The sequence below is a fragment of the Adiantum capillus-veneris genome, chromosome 21, assembly GCF_014529385.1.
Source record: "Adiantum capillus-veneris isolate H3 chromosome 21, ASM1452938v2, whole genome shotgun sequence".
Lineage (NCBI taxonomy): Eukaryota > Viridiplantae > Streptophyta > Polypodiopsida > Polypodiales > Pteridaceae > Adiantum > Adiantum capillus-veneris.
In genome coordinates, this window is record NC_140951.1 from 106752523 (window position 1) to 106767900 (window position 15378).

A 15378-nucleotide genomic window follows, 5' to 3' on the forward strand; every position below is an offset into this window, starting at 1 on the left:
AGGGCCATAGGATATTCTTTAGTATTGTTTAAATTTTTAATTGTTTGTAAACATAGATCATAGAGGGTTTTTCTCACTACCATAGAGGATATCCTATGGCTTTGGGGCCACATGGTCTCAATATTGAGCGTAGAGGATTTCTTACTAGCATAGAGGGTACTTTGTGGCCCTAGGTCCATAGGGTGCAAACACAGAGTATAGAGGATTTCTTACTAGCACAGAGGGCACCCTTATGGTCTAAGGCCATATGGCGACAACATATAGAATAAATGGTTTCTAACTAGCATACGAGGCACACCTTGTGCGCTTGGGGACATAGAGTGCCAACATAGAGCATAAAAGGGTTTTTTATTGGCATAAACAACATCTGGTGGCCCTAAGACAACCTACAGTCTTAGGGACATTGGGTGGCACATAAATAAAGTCCCATATGGCTTTGAAGGACTGGATCTCTTTATACGTTGGGACCAGCTAACAATCCTAACCCTATGGCCGTGAGGTCATAAAGAGACACATTAAAGTCATAGACATGTCTACAAAGAGCACCATATGGCCTTAAGGCTATAGGTGCAATAGATGGCATCTCATGGTCTTATAGCCATAGGATACTATATAGTATTGTTTTGACTTTTTAAGTGTGAAATATTAGTTTGAATGACGTTGTTTAAATTATCGTGTATTTAAAACTTGATAGCATGCTACAAAACCATGACCAGGTATTTTGTTATACATGAATTAAGGTCACCAAATTATGATAAGAGTGTTTAATAGTATTTGCCTTTACATATTATCTTTTTTAATTGTTGTAATCAATCTATATGCTGCTTTAAAATCATATCAATTGGTTTTTTTGACACCTCATTTTTTGAGAAGCTACTTCTAGAAGCATTTGTTGAATTTTAAAAAGCACTGATGTCATACAAATCCTCTTTCCAAAAACTATATTGGAGATTTATTCTTAAATTTTATAGTAGAGAAATTAAAATAGACTCATACAATCATGATAATTTATCTAAATTAAAGGCAACTAGAGCTTGAAATCATTAAATAACACAATCCTAGCATACACATTTAGAATTTGGGAAACGGGATTTTCCCAAATTATCTAAAATGGTGTTAAGGACAATAACTTTGAATTGGGAGTGCACTCAAGATCAATGGATACCAGCAAATCTCTAGCAAAGAAGAAGAGGCCTGTCCTTAAGGACATCATAGTTGCATCAGAGCAATTCACCATTCCACCAGAAACCATAAAGCCCACTAAGGTGTGGATGGATGATGGCACACTGGAAGCAGAAGGGATCAGATTATATCAAGGCACTTTTAGAGATCCTCAAGGAAATACAGTTAATGTGCCCATGATCCCTAGAGAACTTAATGAATACGCCAGCAAGGAGGACATCCTCAACCACCTGGAAAGAGCTAATCTATACAAATTCTTCACGGATCCTCCAATAGGAGTGGATACTCAAAGAGTATATGAAATAGCCAGTTCCATCGAGAAAGACGACAAAGCTGTGATTATAGCTCTTGATGGACAGAAGACAGAGGTGGTCATTACCCCTCAAATCATTGCCAATGCTCTGGGGCTACAAAATGAAGGCAGCTCAGTGAGAGAAAGAAGAGACGAAGTCAAAGTTTATTCTCAAAACAAGATTAATAAGACTTTTGAGAACTTAGCTAATCCAAGAGAAACTAAGATCCACAGACTCTACAATCAATACTTTCATGTGCAGTAAGTGGCCTCAAAAGTACACCACTCCGCCACATGCAGTAGCCACCACCATCACCTGGGCATTGAAGAGTAGTGTACCCAAAGAAGTGAACTACACTCAGTATCTGCATGAACAAGTGGTCGGAATGGGGACCGGAAACCTGAAGTACATTGGAGGTGGAGAAATTCTGACAAAGATTGCATACGAAGTCATTGGTGCACGTGGAAGATGGCCAAAACCACCATCTCAAAATGAATGGTTAAGATTGAAAGAAGATGCAAAAGAGGAGCTCCCTGCGGCTGCAGCCCCTGCAATTACAACTCGACTAAGGCAAAAGCTCGAGATGGTTCCAGAAGACACTGAACAAGAGCCGCCAAAGAAGAAAGGTAAAACGAAGATGACAAAGGAAGAAAAGCCAAAGGAGACTAACAGTCAAAAAGTGGCTTGCATTGAAAGACTAATCGAGCAATTCAAGGCTGAGCGAGCGCTAAAAGGCAATTTCGAAGAATACTATGTGCCAGCCAAGATCGGAGGAGGCAACTCCTCAATGCTACTTGAGGACCAATTGGATCACTATATCCGGGATTTCGAAGAATCCGAATAGGTAATTGAGCAACAAAGTCTAGAACCCTTTACTGCTGAAGAAATACAAAACATCAAGAAGAAAGTAAAAGAATTGCCAGAAGTGAAAGAGGATCACAAAGAGAAAGAGGAGAAGACAGAGGAGACTAAAACAGAAGAAAAGACAGAAGTGCCACCACTGTCTCCTCCTACCACCACGAAAACTACACAAAGCCCTGACCCCTCTACATCTCAGCTTGAAAAAACATCTGAATGCCTGCCATTGACGGAAGAGGGAAGAGAAAAAATCTACAAGGATCTCCTTGAAGTGGGCTACATCCCTGTAGAAGTCTCCCAAGTAGCATATGGCACACCAATCCCATCAGGAACAAAGAAAGAAGAAATGATGGATGAGAGATTTTAGGCCCAAGTTGCCCTTACAAGAATACAGGAATTAGATCTCTTGCTGCCAGGAGTCCCTGAATGGAGACCGACTCTAGTAGTATCTCAAGGGAGAGCACTTGAAAGGCCATGGTGACCCCCGCCACAACAGGTGTCTTGCTGAGCATGGGCCACCAAATCCCTTTGGTCAGACCTCTGCAAGAGTCCACAACAAGGAGCATAGTGGCTGAAAATGAAGATGATGTGCGAGCAGCACACCCAATCTTTAATAGAGTTCGAACCCGAACCCTCACTCTAGCAGAAGAAAATAGTATGCTCCACACAAGAGAAGCAAATTTAACCAGAGAGCATGACACCCGGAAAAACGAGTTACAAGGATATATGCACAAAGCACAAAAGAAGCCTTTCCCAACTTTTTTGTATCACTTATTTTTTAGAAGCAACATGACATTTTGTAATGGGTTAAGTGGCGAATAGTCTTTGTGAGAATGAACCTCTAAGGAGGATTGTATATAAACCAATTTTTGTAACCCTAAGACACTTTTGAATCAATCTAATCTCACGTTTTACTCTGTGCTGTATTTGTGTGTGTGTGTGTGTGTGTGTGTGTGAGAGAGAGAGAGAGAGAGAGAGAGAGAGAGAGAGAGAGAGAGAGAGAGAGAGAGAGAGAGAGAGAGAGAGAGAGAGAGAGAGAGAATTATCGTCCATGGAGGTCAGATATGACCTAATAGACATAACAACGGTTGTGCATTAAGCAAAAAGATGACGATACATATCAGTTAAGGACTGAGGGTCCGATAGGAAAATGAGAAAAGAAAATAGAAAATAGATACCTAGGGGGGGTCAACTGTGGGGAGAGTCGATTTGGGATTTCGAAACTCCTGGATGATGGCTTAGAGAGAGAGAGAGAGAGAGAGAGAGAGAGAGAGAGAGAGAGAGAGAGAGAGAGGCTTCTTCTGTTCCCTACACACTCTACATAGCTTCCATTACGAAAGCGACACCACCAATATGTGAGCAACAGCTAGGGATTTAATCCAACGCCAAGCTTGCACGATTTCGGTGTCATCGGTGAAGCGAGATCCTACGAGCTTGCGGGTGAGTTTTCTCGCAAACCGTATGTCCGATTGGTGATTTCTTTATACCTGCGGGTTCACGGCAAGTAGAGCTGCATATTAGGATCATACAAACCGAAAAGTGGTGACCTGCATTTTGTTGTCTGTCTTCATAGCGATTGTCGCATGGGGCGGTTCTAGGCAGGATATCAAGTCAGAGTCCATAGGGTAATGACCTCTCGATGAGAAGAGTATTTCCTATGAGTTTCGTGACCTTTCGAGTGCGTATTTAATCCAACGCCAAGCTTGCACGATTTCGGTGTCGTCGGTGAAGCGAGATCCTACGAGCTTGCGGGTGAGTTTTCTCGCAAACCGTATGTCCGATTGGTGATTTCTTTATACCTGTGGGTTCAAAGCAAGTAGAGCTGCATATTAGAATCATACAAACCGAAAAGTGGTGACCTGCATTTTGCTGTCTGTCTTCATAGCGATTGTCGCATGGGGCGGTTCTAGGTAGGATATCAAGTCAGAGTCCATAGGGTAATGACCTCTCGATGAGAAGAGTATTTCCTATGAGTTTCGTGACTTTTCGAGTGCGTTTGGTCTAGTTTCGGATAGCATGAACACTGTAGGTTGAGTTGCATTCACGAGTGCATATGACGTCTAGATTTGGTTTCCTTGAGTAGAATTGTCTTAGAAGGTCGAGTAGGTCATTGCCACCCATCTCCTTGTTTCCATGCGCCTATGGGTTGAGCTTCGTCCTTGGTTGACATAGAGTTGTTGGTCTTGTTCTCGCTATGCTAGCGTCCGCTCGCGGCGTATCCGCCAACACCATTGTCTAGGGGGATGATCAAAGACCCAAGAAAATGAACAAAAGGTGATTCACTAAATCCAACCCTTCAACTCCACCAGTGTGGTGTGCATGAGTCTAGACCGGAATGAGTCTTCTCTTGCTTTGGAGCAAGCACCTCTTAAGATTACCTTGAGAGGCTACATACCAAGAAGACCCCAAGAAGACTACATATCAAGAACTCTAGCCTCCCACATTGGGTGGTCGGATCTATGATGTACCACATCACAATATACTCTCTCTTTCAAAATTTGATTTGCAATCAAAACTGGGGATCCCAATGTTTATGTCAAAGAAGCATAAGAAAGGTTAAAACATCTAAGATGGCTGGTGGATTGCACTTAAAGGGGATGGGTTGGAACACTTAAGGGTGGGTGAGATTCCTCGTTCAAAGAAGAAGATGGTTTTGTAGTTGGGAGCAACATATGTGGTGTACTGTATGAAGCGTGAACCCTTTTAGATTTCTCCTAGGTCATGTTAGTGCAGAGAGAGAGAGAGAGAGAGAGAGAGAGAGAGAGAGAGAGAGAGAGAGAGTAATCGACCCCCTTTTTTAAGAATTCATTGAATGCGCTGCAAAATCTTAGGCCTCTGTCACACGCGTCTGCTCAGATATGTGTGCAAATGACGTGGCAAAAGAAGAGTGGATGGGAACGATGTCCGTCAAAGCTCGCAAATCTACCTGGCAGGATCCCTTTGCCCATCATCACGAAAGTGCAGACATGAGCAAAAGATTGCGTGCGAACTGCAACATCAGGTCTCGATCCGTTGTCTTTACGCTCACGTCAAGGTGCATCTATTACCCACTAAGAGCAGAGTCGCACCTCGTGCGACTCAGCTCACACTCCCCCCACTTGCACCTCGTACGAGTGGGGTGAAGAGCTTTGCCATCTTTAGAGAATCCTGATTCTGCACTTGAAATGTAGAAACCCTGCTGTAGTTTCACTAGCACAATGAAAAAGGTAGGGGCTAATCTATTTTTTAGTAGAGGAGATCATCTCCCTGTTTCTTGACAGCATCTCGCCAATGAGAGGGCGTTATGGAAGCTCCCTACTCGTAGAAAAGACGAGCTTTCCACTGTGCTGCCCCTGGGTGCGACCTTGTTCATGCCAAACACCTCCCTTCCCCCTACTTGCACTCTGTGCGACTCAGCTATAAACTTCATTTGTGCTGATCTAGTAAAAAAAGTTTAAAATTTACTACTTGTCCACCTATGTGTGACACGATAGGCGCCGATGTCTGGCACAAGCCTTATGCTTTTTTACAAATCTTGGCTGTCCAAGTGGACAGTTGAAAGGAAAGTATACTTTCCATGGCCAAAACAAGTGAAAGGACCACGGTGGCTTTCTAAAATAACAAGAAAATGATAAAATCATTAAGTTGAGTTTAACTAAAATTATATAAGGTAAAGCATTGTTCAAGAATATCTCTTTTTTTTCTTCCTTTTACCATGGTTTGCTCATTTAGTGTGTGGGTATATATATGTGTGTGTAAAATAAATAAATATATGTATGTATGTATATGTATAAAATTTATTAAAATTATGCAAGGTGAAGCTTCATTTTAGCATTCTAAAACAATAGAATGCAAGTAATGTCAAGCCATGTATTTTAAAATGGAAATAACATTTAAGGTAAGTCTTTATCATGGCCCGAAAACAATATGCCTAACCCAACTCAAACACTAGGGCTTCCTTTAGAAAGCCAAAAACGTTATTTTTACCAAAACTATTTTGCTTTCCATTAATGACGGCGTCCACTTTTCTCACGTGGCCGACTTTGTAGTGCTTTCAGAGTTCAAACTTCAGACGTCCACAACGAGAGAGATCGCACGAGGGGACCCTGAATGTGCTGAATTCGGAAGCTTGGACAGCGATGGCGTCTCTTACTCGCAAATCGCGCAATCTGATTCGCTCTCTCATGATATGGTTCCAACGCCAGCCTTCCAAAATCAAAGCTTTCATCTGCGTCGCTACTGCCTTGTTTGCCATGGTGCTCATCAGAGTCTTGATTCAAAACCACGACAATCTGTTTGTCGCTGCAGAGCTCGTTCACGCAGTGGGTATTGCCGTCCTCATCCGCAAACTTGCTAGTGAAAAGACCTGTGCAGGTTAGCTCATCTCTCCTGCTTCAAATTTGATTTGTTTGTTGTGATCAAGCTACCGTTGCCCATGTTCTTTTGTGCACATAGCAACCCATCCTGTCTGGCTCTAATCGGAGAGAGTGCAACGTATAGGGCATATATGCAATAGTTTTTATGATAAGTTTGTCACTGTTATGCATATAATGTGCTTGCACTATGTAGCAGTCATATGTATGCATTTCATGTATGTGTCTGTCTATCTGTGCAACGCACAGGCAGAGGCACATATGTTTTATAGAAGATTAAAGGTAAATCTTAATATCAATTACCACAATAAGGACAAGACTGCACTGCTACATATCCATAAGACAACCCATATGTTACGTGATTGGGTGATTACAAATGAGACCTCCTTGTGAACATGTAGGGGGACTAGTAATATTTAAGATTAGAAGGCTCTGAATGTTATATCAGAAAGGACACATTTACTGGCTCTGAAACATACTCGAGGAAGATGGAGAGGATCCACTTATATATGTACCATGTCCACAAGTAGCGATCATCGGCTGCCGTTGGTCAATTGATGAAGTTAATGGTAGGAGACCGCTTCTACTAGGTAGAACATTTTTGCAGCGCCAGTACGATAACACTTGTTTATTGAACACGGAAAGGAACCCATGTGCCACAGAGCCCACAAGCAGTGACTTTCTTTGGAGCTAATCTTGGAGTTATGGACGTGCAAAATTGAAATTTAATGCTGGTGTAGTTATCGACAGTCCTAGCTCAGCAAGGTCAAATGCTACACGCACATTGGTTCTGCATGCCATCTTTGTTAAAGTTATAGCATCTTAAGTGCATAGCCCAATGTGATCCCAATATTTATTTTGGCTTTAGGTATTTATTTTACTTATTTGTAAAATCTTGGGTAGGGCAATTTTTTATGGGGGTACTTAAGGGGCCCTAGGTTAGTATACAAGCACCACCTTGTCCCCATTCTATAATCACTAATTCATTGCCCAAGTTGGTTGGTTCAGGAGTCTCTCTCTCTCTTTCTCTCTCTCTCTCTCTCTCTCTCTCTCTCTCTCTCTCTCTCTCTCTCTCTCTCGCGCGCGCCCCCCCCCCCCCCCCCCCCCCCCCCCCCCCCCCCCCCCCCCCCCCCCCCCCCCTGCAGGTACAACAAAAGTTAGCAGATATCGGAAAAATTGCAGCAGAAAATTCAATTTTCAGTCTTTTTCAGCCTTTTTCTCAGAAATCAGCAGACAGGAATCAAGAAAATCGCAAGAAATTGCAAAAAATTCAAACTTCAATCTTTTTCTCAGAAATTGCAGAAAGCGGACATTTGTTGTAATTTGCAGAAATTGCAGAAAATGTACGCCATGTATGCTTAATGTAGGAGAACATGTATGCATAATGTGGAAGCACTTGTGCGTGTAGTGTGGTCTCCTTTTGCTGCAAAACTCCTCTCAGTTTTGGTAGCAACCAAACATGAGGAAGCAGAACGATAAGCCCAACCCCCGCATACATTCGTGCTCATTCATGAGTGAAACGTGCTCAACGTACAATATGTCATGCATAACAAAAGTGATCACATAAAGACACTGACTAAAATACAGGAAACGATCACGAATGAAACACTCGAACAATGCGTGCGTATCAATCATGCGAACATATAATACTTCCTGTGAGGGTTCTTTGGACCTAGGCTCGAGAGCCAAGATCGATCCTTTGTGATTGATTGAATCTGCAACGAGGTTAGCTTCGCTAGAAAAAGCATCAACTAATACATCATCCTTGTGAATAATCACATCTTCTTTATGCAACTCATCATGCTTGTGAGAAATCACATCTTGATCATGCAAATCATCATTCTTGTGAGAAATCAGATCTTGATCATGCAAATCATCATGCTTGTCTTTATCATCCCAATCATCATGCTCAGCATTATCATTCAAATCATGATGCTGCTCACAATCATGCAAATCTTGTGTGTCATGCTTTGGAGAAAAAGAGAGTGAGAGAGTCTCCTTCTCATTAATCCGTTCAATCTTGTCCTGCATGTTAGCAATGAGAGATGGAGAACGAACAATGTCCTCTCCACGAATGACAATGGGAGAATCACTTTTAGCATTGAGAGTGAAAGTGTTAGCCTCCCAATCAATGAGAGGGTCAGCATCACGAAACCATCGAATGCCCAAAATCATATCACATCCTGAGAGAGGAGAGACAACAAATCTTCTAGTGAAGGCAGCTTGTTGAATTGCAAACAACACATCAAGGCACTCCTCCGTGATGAGAGCGTCCATACCAGGAACAAAGCCAAAGACCTCGATAGGAGATCTCTGACTAACATCTAGGCGGGCTCTCTTAACAAGAGAGGGACTTATCACATCATGCATACTACCCGGGTCAAACAATATGACAAAACGTTGCCTCGTCATACGACCCTAACATTTAATGAGAGAATCATCAATGGGAGGGTCATGAGAAACTTGGGGTACACTCGTGTTATCATTAATTGCATGTACAGAGGAAGTGGGTTCTGTGGATTTTTTAGATTCATTCGATTCAAGCTTAGGATATGTTCTTTTTATGTGACAATGAAAACAACGACCTTCCTTAGAATAAGTGCTTTGCTCTTCCGACGTGATGTATCCTCCTACAATTCCTTGTGCTACCTTTTCATATGGAGTAAGCTTAGGTTTAGCAATTGTGTTAGCCTTACCCTTAGATTCATTGGAAGAATTCTTTTCTGAGAGACTGTTGGAAGATTGGTTAGAAGAGTTACCATTCTTACCACTCTCACCGTTCTTACCGTTCTGAGGGTTCTGAGAAGTTTGCGAGGTACTTGTGGACGTCTTGTTCTCCTTGGGCTTTTCCTTGTTGTGCTTCATTTCCTGTGCGAGAGCAATCGCTACCGCCTTGTTGAGATCGATTGGATTGAGCACCTCGACATCGTACTTGATATACTTGTCCAATCCATAAAGGAATGCCTCCTTGCGTTCATCATCCGACTTGCATAATTCGGTACCTAGTTGCAAAACACGATTAGAAAAAGACATAACCGGCATACCATTTTGCTTGAGAGCGTGCCAATCGTCCTTCAATCGTGCGAGGTGTAACAGACTTGGACACTCCAAGTCAAGAATCAACCGCGACAGCACCAAATAACCACTTCAAAACAATTCATAGATCACAATAGATTTGCACTGGCCCGGCGGAGTTCCGTGCCTAGAGATATTGGCCCCAAAGACTGGCGCCCCTTTTGGTATTTCTTTTTATATTAATCAATCATCAAAGTACAAGAGAGCAGTTAGGGTTTCACTCTCAGACTCTGCGTCCAGATGCTCTGAGAAGTGAGGCCCTCACCACTAATTTAAAGGTTACAAGGGATGCCCAAAAGCAGAGCCCCAAAAGCTTCAAATCAAAAGCATTTGCTCTCTCTCTCTCTCTCACAGAGAGTCAAAACATGAAAGCAAAAGCATTCTCTCTCTCTTTCTCATTTAAGTTTAGAAAAAGCGAAATTTGCGTCGCTCATCATTTTCCAAAATTTTAAAATAAAATAAAATAAAAAATTTTCAGCCTCCGCGATTTCCAGAAATTAGGGTTTTTGGCAAAAATTAGGGTTTGCAGGAATTTTAGGGTTTTTGGCAAAAATTAGGGTTTCTGTTGTCCGCCACGTCATCACTTTGTGACATACCCCCCTCTTGAAAGCATTGTAATCGACCGCGATTACGCCTGCAAAACCGACAAAAGCCATAAACCGTCTTAGCAGACACTGACTGTTAGTACCTACATACTAGGAACACACATCTAGCACATGTACAAAATCGACAGTCACATCACACGACATCACAGGACATCACCAGACATCACAGGACATCACATGACATTCAACATTCATTCGGATCTTAGACCATGATTTATCGGCAATGTAGCTAGCAATCACATCTAGGTCCAATCGGGACCTCATCGATGTCCGATTGACTAACCCCTATTGCAACCATGTCTATTCGAGATCAATCAAACCAAAATGCTGCAGTCATTTCGGCTATCGGTTCCTGCACTCACAAGAAGTCAAGAACAAATCAGTATCATAATCAGTCATAACCTTTTCCCTCAACGGCTGTGTAACGCACAACATAGTCTTTTTCATCAAGTAGCCTTTCCGAAGGGAGTATCCAGCTACTGTCTCCCCATCCCGTATCCGTGTGAAAATATCTGCAAAATCTGTATCTGTGGCACACTGATCGACCATATCCTCGAAACTCCTATGATGTATCGCGGAAATAGCCATAACCAACGGTTTTCGAGACAAAGCATCTGCCACCACATTCTTCTATCCCTGCACATGGACAATCTGGAAGTGGAACTGTGACAAGATGTTCGCCCACCGCATCTGCTTTTCCGAAAGCTGCTTCTGTGACAAGAAGTAGCTCAAACTCTGATGGTCTGTAAAGACAGTAAAATCCGCTCCGAGTAGGTAATGCCGCCACTGAGTAAGAGCGTGGATAACCGCCAAAAGCTCTTTCCCATAGATCTGTGCTGTCATCTCCGGCCTAGAGAACAAACGGCTCTCGTAAGCTATGAGATGGCCTTCTTGCATCAAGACCGTACCCAGACTACGACCACAAGCATCACAAAATACTTCAAATGACTTCTGCAAGTCCGACAAAGTCAAATCTGGTCCTGTAGTGAATTTCTCTTTCAATGTCTGAAAGGCAGTCACCTCTGTGGGTCCCCACGAAAAAGGTACTCCTTTCTGTGTCAAGGTATGCAAAGGGGAAGCAACCTCTGCAAACTTTCGTATGAACCGCATGTAGTACGAACACAGTCCCAAGAAGCTTCTAGCTTCATGGACATTCCTCAAATCGGGCCAATCACGGATAGTCTCTATCTTGGCCGGGTTCATTTGCACTCCTGCTGTTGACACAATGTGTCCCAAAAAATGTATCTCTGTAAGGAAAAATTCACTTTTTGTAGCATTAATCACTAATGTGTGATCTCGTAATGCCTGAAAGACTTGAAGCAGATGATCTCTGTGTTCTGCCTCATTCTTGGAGAAAACAATGATGTCGTCAAAGAAAGTGCCAACAAATAGCCTGTACTCTCGAAAAATCCTATCCATCATCCGGTTAAATGTCGCAGGAGCATTGGTTAAGCCAAAAGGCATCACCAAAAACTCAAATAACCCAAAAGTCGTCCGAAAAGCTGTCTTGTAGACATCTCCTGGCGCTATCTTGATCTGATGATATCCACTCTTCAAGTCAATCCTGCTAAAGCACGAGGATCTCTGTAACCTGTCGAGTATATCATTGATCCTAGGAATCGGAAATCTGTTCTTGATGGTGATTTCGTTGAGAGTGCTATAATCGATGCACATTCTCCAAGATCCGTCTTTCTTCAAAACCAACAACACTGGAGAGCAATACGGTGAAGTACTAGGCTGGACAAGACCCTTTTCCAAGAGGTCTTTCACTGAGTTCATAATCTTTTCATTCTGTACTCGGCTCACACGATAAGGTGGCCGATTCGGTGGCATGCTTCCAGATATCAGATCAATGGTATGATCTTCAGGCCCTCTCAAAAGCAATCGGCATGAGCGTGGAGAAAAAAATCTTGGCGTTCTTTTCTTCAGGTCAAAACATATTCAACTTTTATCCATCGTTCAGTTCTCCCAAAAGAATGTGTAAGAAAACTGAAGTTCTTCAAGTACAATCTCTAAGCCCTTCATTTATCAAAGTCGCTTTCTCGGCCCGGTAGTCAACCACGGCGTAGTTCTTGTGGTACCAAGGGATCCCGAGTAGAACGTCACTCGCGTGCCCTGAACACCCATGTCATTGCAAACAAAGTTTGCCAATGCTCGGTGTAATGGCAACATCCCATCCGGGCGTCAGTCTGTCGGGCGTAGTTCCAAATCGAGCCGCCAATTCCAAGTGTGAAGAAGTTGGCCTTGGCTCCTTCAAAAGAGCTTCCCGATCCTTCACTTTGCCCCGAAAGCGGCAAAGTTTGTACTTTCATTCATTAGATTCGGTGCAGGTCCCATGCCATGTGGTACCAGTTCTGCTTTTCTATCTGCCTTTTTTGCCACATTCCTCAGCTGCTCTCGAACTCTCAGACTTGTCGTCGTTTTTATCATTATGTTCTTTCTGTGCCGTATCAAGGCACTTCGCGGAAATATGTCCATGTTCCCCGCATCCAAAGCACTTCCCCTCTCTGATGAAGCGAGCTCTCTCCTTAGGAGTAAGCTTGGGTTGTGCATCCTTTTTCTCTGGCTTGCTCTTTTTCTTTCTACTTTCATTCCCAGAAGTGTGTTCGGCTCATTGTGTCATGGCCTTATCTGTGGGGTAGGTCAAACTGCCAGAGTGAATGGCAAAGCCCCGCTTCGCATGACTCATCAACTCCTGAATAGAAGCTGACTTCTGTTCCAAGCAGTCATTTCGGATTTCTGTAGGTAGACCCAAGGTAAACCGCTCAATCTGTTCTCTGAACGAGATCTTCTTGAATGAAGAGGCGGGTAGAAAAGAGCTCCAGAATCTTTCACAATAAGAATTCACTGTATCGCTCTTGGTCATCCGGAGATGGTTCCAAGCAGCTCGTATATCTCGCTCAAACTCTTGAGTCAACCAAGAAGAAATAAAAAGCCTCTTGAATTTCAGCCATGTAACTGGCACAGTCTTGCTTAATAGAAGCGTGGACCACCAAGTACGAGCATTTCCCTTGAAGTAAGAGGCAGCTCTCCGAATCTTGGAGTGCTTTGAATAGCGTCCTCCCGCGAAAGCGATGTCAAACTGCTGTATAAAAGACAAAGCCTTCGAAGCATCTGAGTATCCTGAAAAGTATCAAACTTGATCGAGTGGCCACCTTCCTTAAACTCTTGGACTTTCTTGCTTTTATCTTCGAGAAAGTCATACTGGTTGGCTTTGTAAAAATTCTTCTTGTTCGCATAAAACTTTCCGTCATCGGAATCTGAGCTGTCTGTAGACGAGTCCTCAGTAGAACTGTCAGTCTCTGGGCGAGATTTAGCCTTCTTTGCCTTTCTCTTGCCCTTTCCAAAGCGTTGCTTCTTGCTTCGCTTTGCTCATCATTTTTCCAAAATTTTTTTAAAAAAAATAAAAAAATAAAAAAATTTCAGCCTCCGCGATTTCCGGAAATTAGGGTTTTTGGCAAAAATTGGGTTTGCAGGAATTTTAGGGTTTCTGGCAGAAATTAGGGTTTCTGTTGTCCGCCACGTCATCACTTTGTGACACGAGGTACTGAGGTGGCATAAACCGCGCCTTGAGCTTGTCTTGGAAATCAGCCCAATTGAAGGAAAGGGGCGTGAGTTCATCGGCTTCCTCTAGGTGCGCGGCTAACTGTGCCTCTTGCCATGTGTGGTACCAATTGATGACATCGCCGGCAAGGTACATGGTTGCCGTCAAAACTTTGCTATTTCCCGTCTTCTTAGTTGTCGCAAAATAAGCATTAAATTGATGTAACCAAGAATGAATAACCGTAGTATGCATCTTACCATCATACTTACTGAAAGTCAACTTCTCTATGACTGGATGGTTAGAATCCGCATCGTGGCTTGCGCCACTTGATGAACTCCCACGATCTTTGGTTGGTTCGGACTTCGAAGCAAGTACTTGTCGAATCAATTCTTGAGTGTGTAGTTCTCGTTGAGCCTCACGCTCGATCTCCAAGGCCACTCTTTGAGCTTTACGCTCGGCCTCCAAGGCCACTCTTTGAGCTACACGCTCGGCCTCCATAGGGTTTGGTACACTTGGTGGCGTAGATGGCGAAGGGGAAGGGTCGAAAAAATCTCCTAGTGGGGAAAATTCTTCGTCGCCTCTCTCATGCTCATCACCTGTATGCGAAGTATCCATTCCGCTTCGGGTGATGACCATGCACTATGATGTTTGGTTCTTAAGTCCACGAGGAACTTGGGTTCTTGAGGGTCTTGAGGTTCTTGAGGTTTTCTTTCTCTTGCAAACCGTGTTTGAGAAGGATCTTCTCTTCACCCGAGTTCTACTCCTTTCCGCGGGCGCACCCCTTGGCGGCCTTGTACTCACACCAAGGTTGCTTTTTCCCACCTCACGTCGATTGGCCGGCCGCTAAGTGCACGGTCTGCTCTCAATGAGTGAAAAGAGACTCAAGGGGAGGCTGGACAAGCCCTTCTTTCCTGGGATTCATGTCACTCTTCAAAAACACGAATAGGAATTGGCACGCCCAAGCGAACTTGGGTTCGTGCGACCGCAACAAGCAAAAAAAAATTCTTGTGATTCTTGTGGTTCTTTCCTTGAGTGATACAGAACACTGCCAAAGCTCTGATACCAATGTTAGGTGCACGAAATGAATGTTGTTCTTTCTCAAGATGAGTGATCCATATTTGCTCAAGGTTCTTTTTAGTTCTTATGGAAGGGAGAGCCTTCCGTTCTTAATGGAGAGTGCTATGATCACGAACAAAGTGAGTGGACCGTGTGTGCAAGTGTACGAGACTAAGAGATAGAGAGAAGAGAGATACGACACCATAGACGTAAAACCCTCCTCCGAAGGCCCTATTCTCGTCGGCGAGAGTGGTCTACTATTGATTGCACAAATGGTACAGTGATGATGCATGCGACTGATGCAATTCTAGGCTATGTTGGTGACGACGACAGGGATGGCGACACTGACCTAAGGGCTGAAATCTGCAAGCTTTTAACGGCTGTCCAAAAACGCATCTGCTGAAAATCTGGGA

At 43.3% G+C, this 15378-nt stretch overlaps 1 protein-coding gene across 1 annotated transcript in view; it reads left to right on the forward strand.

Annotated features, from left to right (window-relative positions):
- Positions 1-6356: 6356 nt before the first annotated feature.
- LOC147431484 (uncharacterized) overlaps positions 6357-15378 on the forward strand; it is an 83367-nt gene continuing 74345 nt past the window's right edge. Inside the window, exon 1 of the mRNA XM_086494584.1 lies at positions 6357-6686. Within this exon, the coding sequence (XP_086350710.1) occupies positions 6452-6686 (235 nt within the window). The 5' untranslated portion in view covers positions 6357-6451. The remainder of the gene's footprint in view (positions 6687-15378) is intronic.